This window comes from Balaenoptera physalus, assembly GCF_965194825.1.
Source record: "Balaenoptera physalus genome assembly, chromosome: 4".
NCBI lineage: Eukaryota > Metazoa > Chordata > Mammalia > Artiodactyla > Balaenopteridae > Balaenoptera > Balaenoptera physalus.
The window spans coordinates 86,923,546-86,936,918 of record NC_138891.1 but is presented as its reverse complement, the minus strand read 5'-3'; the positions used below and the strand labels follow the sequence as shown (position 1 = coordinate 86,936,918).

The 13,373-nt window shown below is 36.9% G+C and overlaps 1 protein-coding gene across 3 annotated transcripts in view; it reads right to left on the bottom strand.

Moving 5' to 3' along the window:
• The window catches only part of LOC309659921 (cell surface glycoprotein CD200 receptor 1-like), a 39,022-nt gene extending 28,330 nt beyond the window's left edge, over positions 1-10,692 (bottom strand). For all 3 annotated transcript variants that reach the window (XM_082460210.1, XM_082460212.1, XM_082460211.1), the window contains exon 1: positions 5,231-10,692. In XM_082460210.1, the coding sequence (XP_082316336.1) occupies positions 5,231-5,297 (67 nt within the window). In that variant the 5' untranslated portion in view covers positions 5,298-10,692. The remainder of the gene's footprint in view (positions 1-5,230) is intronic.
• Positions 10,693-13,373: the final 2,681 nt, after the last annotated feature.

Here is a 13,373-nt window from a genome sequence, read left to right as displayed (position 1 = left end):
AAGTTCACATGCCACAACAAAGATCCCGCGTGCCACAACTAAGACCTGGTGCAGCCTAAATAAATAAATAAATAAATAAATTTTTTTAAAAAAATAATGAAATAAAATACTGTCTGAGAGAGTTTTTAGTTTGAGTTCCACCAAGGTAAATGTTTTCTGGGGAAAAAAAATCAACAAAGTAATATAACAGAATATAGACTCTAAGATGTAATATTCACAATCTAAACAAAATTACTCACCCTACAGAGAACCAGGGCAATGTGGCCCATTCTTAGAAGAAAAAAAAAACATTAAAGGAAAATCAACCTCAAATTGACACAGATACTGCAATTATCAGAAAAGGACCATAAAGTAAATATTAAACTATGCTCAGTGATATAAAAGAAAATAGACTCACAATGAATGAAAAAACAAAAAATCTCAACAGAATGAAAAGAGACAAGTTACAAAATAAATGGAAACTCTAAAATTGAAAAATACAATATCTGAAATAAAATATTCAGTGGATGGCCTTAAGAGAAGTGAGAGAGGAAATTGTTAGCAAACTTAAAAATATATCAGTAGAAGTTATCCAATCTGAAGAGCAGAGAGAAAAAAAAATTGAAAAAAACAACCTATAATAGCTATAGGGACCTGCAATGAAGTAGCATAGAAAGTTGATAGATAAAATATTTGAAGAAAATAGTGATTAAAAATTTCCCTAAATTTGCTGTAAAGCATAAATTTACAGATTCAAGAATCTCAGTAGTCCTCAAGCAGGATAAGTATGAAAATAACTATACATAGACACATTATATGTGGTGAAACTGACAATAAGGAGAAAATCTTTAAAGCGGCCAGAAAAAAAATGACTCATTATAGTCAGAGGGGCAATGTTTTGAGTCTGCCAACTTCTCATCAGAAATGGTGAAACAACATTTTTAAAGTGCTGAAAGAAAAAAAGTCAACCAGAATTCTACATCCAGCAAAAATATGCAAGAATAAATATGCAAGAATGAAGCATATTCAGATAAAAGGAAACTAAGAGAACTCCTCAACAGCAGAACTACACTACTAGTGATGATAATAGAAATTATTTAGGTTGAAGGGAAATAACACCAGACAGAAACTCAGAAATTCAGGGAGGAATGAAGAGCCCTGGAAATGGCAGCTATGATGGAGATAGTATGTGTACCCAGAATCCTATTCGAGGAATGAGTTTCTGCTCCTGCTGCTAGGAGCACTGTCAGCAGACAGCCTTCAGTTCTCAGCATCTTCGGAGATCACCTCAGTTATCTCACGCACAGTCAGACTTTTCCCAGGGCAGCCGTTGACTAATTTGGAGGTATAAAGCCCCAGCCATTTTGATTCAATGCAGAGTCTCTCTGGAGCCACTTTAACTCTAGAGACCCCCATGAGGGGTCAGATGAGGGTCATGGTTAAGATTGCTGGTGGACTTCTCCCTCTGCTCCCTTGTCCTACTTTCCAGCTGTTTCTTCCAAGGGTCCTCGCTAATAAACATTCTCTGCTCAAAACTCAACTTTTAAAGTTTATAACTATAAAAAAAAGTAATGGTTTGATTCTTAGGAGCAGTTAGCATCACACAGTCCGAAGTCATTTCATAACCACAGATCTGCTCCCTAATCCCATTTAGGAATTATCAAATGTGTGTTGATGACAACAAGGGGGAAGAGGCAAAAGTATATATTAAAAGTTACTACATTTTAATCACTGTACAGATTGATTTTTCAGATACAACATAAAACCAAATGAAAACTGAATTATCTTATTAACTAGCACCATTAACTGAAATACTCATGACTTTATTGGGAAGGAATTTATCTACTGTGGAACTCTCATTTGTTCCCATTTCCTTATTTCTATCCTCAACCTATTAGCATCCTTACATCCAACTTCTCATCTTACTCTGCAATTTCAGAAGAGTTTCTATCCTCTTATTAAAAGTGAAGCATTCCATTTATACAGCAGATTGTCTCCCTTCCCATCTCTTCTCAGATCTTACTCTCTGTTATAGAGAGGAAGAAATAATTATCACTCCTAGGACCCAAATCCAAAAATCTCTAGAGTTTATTCTATTATTTTTATCTCTTCATGTGTACTCTCTTTGTGGGATCCTCCATCCACAAATTCTGGATGTGCTATACTTCCAAGTACTCTTAGGGATTTTCATCCTATGTGTTTGCCCTTTCTATACTGAATTTAACATCTTCCTCTGCAAAGAAACTTCCCTTCTCAGCTGCCAATGTCTCTCAGTAATATCATGGGCCTTCCTAAAATGTAAACTCAAGGGTAGGAGCTCTTGCCCCTGCTTCAGAATAAAGCTTTACCAAGTGCCACTCCCACTCAGTGAGATACCGATGCCACATTTTTCTCCAAAATATTGTTTTATTATATTATTTTCCTGACTAGTGTACAGTATCCAAGTTTCTTTGTTTAGAGATCAAGGACCCCTGAAATTCAGCCTTATTTCCCGCAATCATATAACAACCAATCTCTGATCCATGAAGCTAAGAGTTCTTTTTCTCCCTGAACAACCTTGCCTTTGATCATGCTACACGTCTCCTCCTCCCACTTTCTATCTCTGCCTTTCCGCATCTATCCAAACCTTTCAAGACCCATCTCTTCCATAAAGGCTTCAATAAGTCCAACCCACCATAATTTCTCCTATCTTTGGATTTTTACTAGATTCATACACAATTTCAAGACTGACTGAAAATGTTCTCCGTTTGTTTCATCTTAGCTTGATCTCTCTAATTTAGATTGCTAACAATTTTTAGGCCCTATTCCCACACACACACACGCACACACACAGACACACACACACAGACACACACTCTATATACAAGACTATATAAAGACTTTTGGTTCATTTATTAATTGTTTAAGCATGGATGTTTAGAGGAAACCACACCTAAAAATTACTATAATGTGTAAATTCACAGCTATCACAAATTAGAAAAGGAAGAGAAGACTGAAATTAATGAGGACAAACACCTTCTTTTTCTCAATTGCTTTTAATCTCTTTTTCGGTGTTTTGCAAACCGCTGAAGCTACCAAACAGCCCTGCCTTGATTTTTATCATCTCCTCTTCTTGTTACTGCCTGCCCCCTACTGGGAGATAATAACAAATGGTCAAAATTAGCCCAAGAAGAAAAAAGGTGGAGGATTCCTTTTCAGTAACTCATAATCTCAATATCTGTGACTTTTATAAATGATAGAATCTTTTATAAAAGATTTTAATGGGGACATCAAAATATAATTTGAACACAAGAAAAAATCTAGAAGACAATAGAATAAAATAAAAAAGAAGAAGTGGTGTGGGGTAAAGGGAGTTTGAGGGAAGGGGACCAGACACAGGGTTGGAGAGCTTTACTCTGCAGTGGATGATTAGCATTGTTTTTATTTTTCCCTCTCAGGTATTTTCTTAATAAATCTTGTCTATCAACTACCACACTGCTTGAATTTATAAACAAATAAGTAAAACAAAAAAGTAAGTGGATTTTTAAAAATAGTATGTTGTTTACAGTGAAGTCATTAGCTCTCTTTCTCCTTTGTGAGTTTGTCTTGTATAATAAAGTGAGTTATTTCTGTTTGGCAGCATTAATAACAACGAAGTATTAGTGATAAAGATATAAACTCATGCCCCAAGTGCTTTGCATATCATTATTCTGAATTATTTCATGGTGAATTTATCATGCCAAATCACTGCATATAAAGTAATTTGCTTTTCCATATCTTTATCCTAAACGTTCTGATAACATTATAATTATAGAAGCACAGACTTCAGAGATTTGATATTTGTAGTATCGCCTAGTTGTGGTTAGAAACAGTTTTAAAATCCAAACCTTTAAAGCATTAAATTCAAAATTATTGATTATGTTTTAATCCTGATCTTTTTTCTTTTACCCAAAAGTCATAGTGCAACTTGACATAAATAGCTCATTGCCTAGCTGACATTCCCTGCCAAGTTGGGTCCTGCACAGGTTTCTTTAAAAACTTTCTACAACAAGACCTCAACTATTGAAAGATTCAGATCACTTGATTTTTTTTTTTTTAAGTGAGTAAATACTCCATTCAGTTTATAACTAAGTATTGGCTTAGTGGCACTTGTTAGTGAAAAGCATAATGGCTAAGTATTGAGGAAAACTGCCCATCCAAATGTTTAGTGATACTTACAGATGTATATTATTACTGGGTGTGACTGTCATATACTAGTAATGTAACCTTGGACAAATCATTTCACCTCTCTATGCCCCAGTTTCTACCTTTGTAAGATGGAGAAATGTCTTCTATGCCTGCTTCACTGGGTTGCTGTGCAGATCAGAGGAGAAAAAGTATGTGAAAATGCTCCATAGAAAAGTACAGTACTACAGTATAGTTACTTTACGTGTGCTCACCAGTAAGATTAACGTGCAGAAAAACAGATGTTTTGCTGGAAGATAGACAGTATTTTAAAGTCATTTATATGAGAAAAAATACTTTTCTTCCTTCAATTACCAAACTATAAAATTTAAAACCAAATGTTTCCTTGCAGCTGCTTCCATCTACTAAAAGTGAAACCTGAAAACTCCCTCCCACTCCTACCAACCCTCTATAGTGAAACCAGGACAGCCCCGCAATAGCCCCAAGTTCTCCACAACTCCTGCAGGAACCTAGATGTTGAAGAACGTGTCTTCTAACCCAGAAACTGTCTCTGACAGCCCACACATGTTAAAGATAAATACAGACCTACATCACAGATGCACCACCAAACTCCTGAACGTATTATATTTTTAAAAGTGCCCGGTCATCGAAAGTGACAAGAAAGCAGTAAACTTTCCTAATTTATACTGTTAACAATATGGACATAAATAGGTTGGGATTATTATTTAAGTTTTTTAAGAGGGGGAGACGAAAATAGCTCCACTTCTTTCAGGTGACTTGAATTGCTACTAGAAATTAATTCTGTCTCGTTCAAAAAAGGGGGAGGGGGAATAAGGAAATGGGCAGTGGGGCAAATTATAGAGATATGTATAGTGTAGTAGGACACAAAATAAAATAAGTAAGACAAAGAGGAAAATAAGAATAATAAAGTGAAGTAAATTTAGAAGGAAACCCCGTCCCCCATATCTCAGATTGCATTTATCGTGCTCTGCTCCATAAGAAAGGCAAAGAAAGCTCAGGAAAAGCTTAGACCAGGTTTCTCACCAGTCATTCTCCTGTCACCCTCCCAAAGTGAATTCAAACCCACCTGCAACTAAGAAGAGAGTCAAAATCAGTGGTAGCTGAAGATCTGAAGTTATCCAAGTGCAGAGCATTTCTGTTTTCTTATTTTCTGCCCTTCACTCAGCACTGTTCCTCCACACAGGTGTAAAAGGAGCTACGGACATGGTGAGGCTCTCTTTGGTCCACTTCTCCGTGCTGGATCCTCTTAGCCCGTTAGCAGCACGACACTTCTTTCCTCCTAGCCCCTTCCTTCAACTCTATGTGTTTCAGCCTGATTAGTAACTTGGAACAGAAGAAACTTCTCTGGAACTTGACACAGCAATAGATTTCCTGTATGAAGCACTGAAGCAAAGACGGAGGAAGTGGATTGATTGAGTTATCTTTCAGCTCATTGGTCCTCTTCTCACTTCTGCTGTACACAGATAAACTTTACAGTAAGGCATTGAACGTGCCCAAGATAAACTGATTTGTCTAAATTTGGTTTAAAAAGCAAAATAGGATATTTCTCTATATTTGACCCATCCTGTAAATTTCCCAGTCATCATAACTTTTAGCAGTTATCTCCAGTTTGAAGAGGTGTATAGCCTCAGTAATCAAGTTTAGAATAAAAGATTTTCCCTTGAAAATTCTTATGTGATTACTGTCTATAATGGGAGTCACATACAACTCTAGAAGCATCATAAGTATATTACTTTCCTATTACTACTGTAATAAATTACCACAAACTGAGTGGCTTAAAACAGCACAAATTAATTATCTTACCATTCTAGAGGTCTGAAGTCCAAAATAGATCTCATAGAACTAATATAAAGGTGTTGGCAGGGCTGTATTCTTTCTGGACACATGGAGAGAATCTATTTTTTGCCTTTTCCAGCTTCTAGGGGTCACTTGAATTCTGTGTCTCATGGCTGCATCATTCCCACCCCTGTTCCTTTGTTATATCTTCTCTGGTGGTAACTCTCCTGCCTCCCTCTTATAGAGACCTTTGTGATTACATTGGACCACCCAGGTAATCCAGGATCATATCCGCATTTCAAAACATTAACTTAATCACATCTGCAAAGTCTCTTTTCCTGTGTAAGGCTACACATTTACAAGGGGTTAGGACACGGACATCTTTGGGGGGAGCATAATACTGTCTATCACAATTCAGTACTTATTCCCATTCATTTTCATGTTGGAAGAGCTAGAATGATCATTTGAACCAAATTACAAATAAATACTCATCTTTAGTTGCCACACGTCTGGAATTTAGAGTTACCAAAAACAAAAACAAAAAAAACACCTGCCTTAATGTGACTATTCATAGGTATTTAGATTATGTTTGGGAGGAAAAAACTCCTCTATGTGCTAAGAGTTTCCTACCCCAAGGCAAAACTCCCCAGGAAGGGGAAGAAAACATTGCAAACAGGAAAAAAATTAAATAACATGCATTTTTTTTCTTTAAGCTAGCAGTTCCATCTTGCCTCTTGCCAAAGAGTAAACTATATATATTTCCCCTCTTCCCCTTCTCAAGCTTTCCTTCCGATGAGTCAATTTAAGACAGTGAAATCAGGTGCTTGAGGGCATGGAATACTTAAAAAGACCATGGGTTGAGTCTCTGCTGGACGATTACTAATCTGATGATACTAGGCAAGTTTCTTAATTGAGTCTATGACCTAATTTTTCCACTTAATATTATATTGATATGAGCAATTTCTCATGTCATCAAAAATTCTTGATGATCATTTATGTTAATGCCTGTTCAATGACACAGCCAAAACTAAAGCACAGAAGGGTTACATGATCTGCCTGAGGTCCCAAAGTGTCTTGGTGACAAAGCTGGGAGTAAAACTCACATTTCAAGTTCACTAGCCCTCTGTTCTTTCCAGTTAACTCCTCTGGTTTGAAATTTCAGGCAACAACTTTAAATAGACACAGTCCTATGCCCTCATCTCAGGTCCAACCACAATGCACAATCAGCATTTTAAGAGTCAAGTGCACGGTGTGAAAAACCATAGAATTCTCAAAGTAGATTTGGCGGGATGAGACCTTCTCTTCACACTCTTACATCCCCTCCATCCCAAAACCCCATCCCCCAACCTCCCAACTCCCACCTTGACCTCTTATGCAGAGCAAGTATTTAGAAAAACAATAAAGAGACCAAGAGTTTGTCATCATAACCATCCACCAAACATAAGCCGTGAAAGTCAACAGAATGAGAGAAAAATGTGCTTGTCTTGTATATGCAGGTCTCTGAAAAATCTCAAGGATTCTCCTTAGGTGTGCTCCTTGGGTCCCAAAAAGCAGAGCAAAAGATGGAAACAAGATCAAGAGAAAGGTACCCCTCAAACCAGAAACTCAAAACCTTTTACTCCACCAGTCTTCCAACTCCTCTTCGGTACTGCCAATTACGAATCAGTGCCCACAGAGACAAACAGAACAATGTTATGCAGGTTAACGTTGTAGTAGCCAAGACAAAAAGGCCTAGTAAGCTTTAATAAGTTAGAGCTGCTTTAAGACATAATGCCCCCAAATTTGCACTGTTGATTTACTAAAAAAAAAAAAAAAAAAGATTCATCTGCCTATAAATGCTTTTGAAGTAAACTTCTTCCAGTCAGGTGTATATCTTTGTCTCGTGTCACAGTCATGCTTAGCCACAACTGAAACCAGTCAAGAAGATGTTGTCATCTTGCCCTTGGGACCCCTCCCCATTATATAAAGGCTTTGCATGGACCTTGAATATTTACTGCACAGACTCTAATGGCCTTTTATTTCTGACCCCTTGTTCTCCATTGCCTGCTCTTTCACCTCTTGGATTTGAGTCTTGACTGCCTATAACTGAAGTACCTGCCTGCTCCTCCTTCCTTAGCTGAATTTTCTGGATGTGTATCCTTGCGGTAATGGGCCAATGCCTACTTGCCTTGTCATTTTTGCTCTCTGTGAACATGCTGGCTTAGATATGTGGCCTGACTTACCCTTCCATTTGCATATGCATACACACACGCACACACAAACTCACATGCACACTACTAAACACTTAATCCCAAGTCCCTCAGTTTACCCTGTCCTACTGCCACCCAGTTGCTAATGTAACTATTTCATGGAGGTGAAAGAACAATGCCCAACAATGTGAAGAATTTCAAAGAATTCGAACTCTACAATGCGCCACTCTTTATTTTATTTCCTCCCTGCCCTCATGGTACAATGGTTAGAGATCTAAGGCTAATGAATTACCACAGAGCCACTATAATTCAATCTATGATTGCATAAAATGGCTGGTCTCCTAGCCATTTCCAATTTCCCTATTCTCTAATTCACTTTTCTGCAATCTTCCCTGACCCAAGCTCTGAAGACCCATCTGAAGTCCTGGATCTTCTGCCATGCACAATCATTAAATGTACTGATGAGTAACTTTAAAAAGCCTCACAGGGCTTCCCTGGTGGCGCAGTGGTTGAGAATCTGCCTGCTAATGCAGGGGACACGGGTTCGAGCCCTCATCTGGGAAGATCCCACACGCCGCGGAGCAACTAGTCCCGTGAGCCACAACTGCTGAGCCTGCGCGTCTGGAGCCTGTGCTCCGCAACAAGAGAGGCCGCGATAGTGAGAGGCCCGCTCACCGCGATGAAGAGTGGCCCCCGCTTGCCACAACTAGAGAAAGCCCTCGCACAGAAACGAAGACCCAACGCAGCCAAAAATAAATAAATAAAAAATTTTTTAAAAGCCTCACAAAATGTATATTTCTATTTTTTACATTCTACTATGTCATTGATATTTACCTTGAAAATTTTCACTTTGAATATAAGCTATACCTCCATAATTCTCCTTTAAAAGTTAGAAGATAGATAAGAGCTAATCATTATTTTTCAATATAAGTTCATAAATTGTACAAAAAGAAAATTTAGAAATAAATATTGGAAAATAAAATGTATGCAATATCAAATAAACAAGTAAAACCAGAACAGAGAAATTAGTAACCACATTTTATATATTTATATTTTGTTAAAATATCAATCCTAGACCTCACTGGTTGTGTCCATAGTAAATAGTTAAGATCCTGTTCTACGCATTTTATAAATATGGCCTCATTTAACCCTCTCAACCCTATGAAGTAAAAACATTATTATCCCCATTTTACAGTTTACTAAAATCAGAGATGTTAAGTAAATTGTCCAGTCATACAGCTAATTAAGTGATGGAGATAGGATTCAAGCCCAAGAAATCTCACTCCAAATCTGTCTATTAATTATGTGGCAAATTACTTTACTACCTATTTTTTAACTCTGTCTTGACTCTAATACATCTCCCACACTTATCACCCTTCCTAAATCTATTCATCTATTCACTCATTCTTTCTTCCATTTGGGCACTCTTACAACTTAATAGTTTGTTTTGAAGAGAGATAGAGAGAGATACATGGACGTATGGATGGAGGGAGAGAGGGAGAGACAGAGACGGAGAGACAGAGAGACAGAGACAGAGAGAGAGGGAGAAACTCTGTGCTCTGCCTCTAATCACTATTTGCAGTAAGATCACTCTCTGCTGCCCCCTGGGGATAATTTGGTAAAACCAAAGCTAATGTTTTTACAAACAAATTTGTTAGCAAATTCAGTAACAGCTACACTTTGAGATTTTGATTACAAAGTATGTTAACATTCTAACATGTTACTTCACTTCCCAAAGAGAACTTGGATATGGGGGAGTGGCAGGAGTGCTGGCCAGAGAAACATCCCTTTTCTGTGGCATTAGAAAGGGGAGGGACAGCTGGGGACCTACCCAACCCATTTCCCCCTCCTTCCAAACTCCTGACCAGCCCCTCAATCAGTGTTTGAGCCTCCTAATTCTCCTTACGCACCCCTTGGTGAATCTTGGTGACGATTTTGGCAACTTCGGGTAAAACTGGCAATTCTCAGAGAAGAAAAAAAAAAAAACACTTCAGAGGAAGTTATGTTATTTTCATCTATGAGTGACAACTGGGAAGGGGAAGTCCAGAAGAATACAGAAATGAATTGAAAAGAATGAAAAGCCAAGTCATATACCTTGGTTAAAACCAATATCCAGGCAAAGTATTCTGAAAAGAGACACATAGTATCTAATTTCCAAAACGCCCTAATTACTAGAGTCAAGAAGGAGCAGGAACTTTTAAAAATAAATTTTCCAGACTGAGCTAAATGGGATCACCTTAAAAGTTTTAGACAGTATTAAATTAATAAATTATTTCTGTGCAACTTTCTGGTAAAAGAATATGAAACATGAAAATTATATCATTCATAGAAGCTGGTATCTCTCTACAATTTCATTCAATTTTCAATGGAACTTTTTCAGGGAAATGACAAATGTTCTGTTGACCATGGTTTTATTATATCAGTGGCTTAAAATTTTGTTCCCAAACTACATATTTGACCATACTGTCTATCTTTTATGACATCGTATAATGTTTTCAATGATTAACCAGAATGTAGTTTAAGTTGGTTAAACTCTCATTAAATTTGGAAGTTTAAGAATGTTAACAATTTTTTTCCTAGTTTTCAGAGTAGCTGTTAAGACCATGGTCCCTAAAGTTGAACTTCCTGGGTTCAACTTCAGTTTTGCTGCTTAGTTTTTGATTACTGCATTTTTTTTTTCTGTTCTAGAATGTCTATTTGATTCTTTTTTTCAAATCTGCTGTCATTTTTTAATTTCTCATTTTCCGCCCAAATTTTTGATTTTGTCTTTTGTCACCTTGAACATAAAAAGAATGTTTTAAAGTATCTGAGAATTCCAATGTTAGAGTGGCTGTGAATAAATCTCTATTATCTATTTTTTCTATTGTTTTCTTTCTGTGATGTCGGGTTTCCTCATGTGCCAGGCATTGTGTGTTGTTTTCCAAAGTGTAGAAATAATTTGAGGCCCTGTATGATTTTATCTTTCTCCAGAGAAGATTTTCATTTACTTCTGCCAGGAATCTGAACATAGCAATCTGGCATCATCTTAATCCAATGTTAAGGACAGATTCTCTAGGCCACCAGGGGCCTGAAAGCTGGGTTGCAGTCTACGTGAGGAATGGTTTTACTTTCTCCTTGCCTCCCTACCTCTCCTGCCCCAAGAAACTGTAAAGCACTACTTAACTTTTCAGCCAGCTCATCTAGATCAACAAATATCCCCAAGGTAAAAGTAGTTACAAGTGCTAGCCTCACCAATCTGTATTTCTTTCTTTTTCTGGATCTTGACCAGGTAATTCTGCATCACCTTGTGAGTTCTCTGATACCTTCCAACAGATTTATTATTATTATTATTATTATTACTATTTCTAGCTTTTCTCCTTGTCTTCAGTGAGAAGGTTGGTCTAAATTTCTATCTGCCATTACCGGATATAGAAGTCCCATCCTTTGATTCTTTACTTTTCCTTATCTCTCACAATCCATCATCAAGTCTTTTTGTTTCCTCCTTTAAAGTATTTCCAAGTGGCCGGGGGTGGGGGTGGGGGTGGGGGTGGTGGTGTGATGAATTGGGAGATTGGGATTGACATATATACACTAATATGTATAAAATAGATAACTAATAAGAACCTGCTGTATAAAAAAATTAATTAATTAAATTAACTTTAAAAAAAAAAATTTCCTAACTTGGCCATTCTACCAATCTCCACTGTACTGGATCAGAAAAAAAAAAGAGAGACTAAAGTTCTTAATTCAAAAGCACTTTTTTAAAAATTTAACTTGCGGGCAGTAGCAAAAAGATAAACAGATACCAGAAGCTGAAGAACCCTTGCATTTGGTAGCTGCTCCATTTTATCACAACTTTCCACAATCTGCTCTATTAAAATCTTTGTTTATTTTGGTCACTTGTAGACTTGACTATGTTAATGAAACATAAAAGCTCAGATATTCCATACATCAAATTTAAGAATTTTAAAAGTCATAAGTCCTACATTATTTTTCCTTGAAATCATTTATGCTGTATTAATATCTGTCTAAATTATGTTTCTGTGACTATTTTCCTACTAGTGACGTTTCTTTCTTGTATGCTTTAATTCATCTTATTTAATATACTGCCAATAATTTTGGAGTGGTTTAGTATGACTTGAAAGTATGTCTAGGGGAATTTTCTAAGGAATATTTTTATGATCATCTCACATTTGTCGGTGGGGGAGAAGGTTATGAGACTGTTTGGATGTTGAATGCTCTGTATCAAAAAAAGGAAGTAGATAAGATCTATCTGGTTTAGTGTTTCTATATTTTACTTAGGTGAACATGATAAAGCAATCATACCTATAAGAAGTGGTGCCCTGGTTCTAACAAATTTGTCCTAAGCCAATTATGACTGAGCTCCTGCTGGAGATGCACCAACCTTGGGGAGAATGAATCAGAGATGAGCTTCACCACCTGTTGATATATAAACCCTAATTTTTCAAAATGAAAACCCAGAACCAACGGCAGTGGGAACACAGCAGCCACGCTTCCATCTTCCAAAGCAAATCATCACCACAGTATCTATCGTGAGGCACCTCCATCCAGAGGGAGGAAACCCGGACCATTAGAATGTCTTGGGAGATACATTTGGGAGAAGGGATGTGGGCAGTGATGTGAAGGGTAGGCTGCTTTTATCTTTGTTCATTGTGCATGTATTAAATAATCTCTCTTCTAAGATAATGCATTTTATGACTGCTTAAATTTGATTTGCTGACATGAGAGGATCAAGAAAAAAGAGAAATAAACTATTACTACCGCTAAAAGAGTTAAGCTTTCCCAGGAATATGTCATCAGGTATTTAACTTAAATTTTAACTTGGGCCCATTTGGAAGCAAATAACAACTCCTTGAGCCCTGGGGTATCAGTATTATTGAGAATCAGACTCAATACACAGACTGGAACTAGTTTTGGGGAAGTGACATGCTGAAAGGAATCTTTTTAAAAATCTTATTTATAGTCTCTTATTCCACTGTTATTCTTCTTCCAAAAGATTGTCCCTTTATTCAAGTATAAAAATTAAGTAACTCAGTTATGCTCTATATACACCAATTTGTATCTCTATTAAATGGGATTAAACACAATGACTTTAAGAGGCCATTTGAAATAATTCTCCTAAAAGGCAAAGAGATGCATGATATAAAATATACTTTCTATAAAAAGAAACAAAAAATGGAGAGGGATCAAAATATACTTTTAATGGTTATTATTATAAAAGTAGTATCTTCTTTGCGAAAGCAA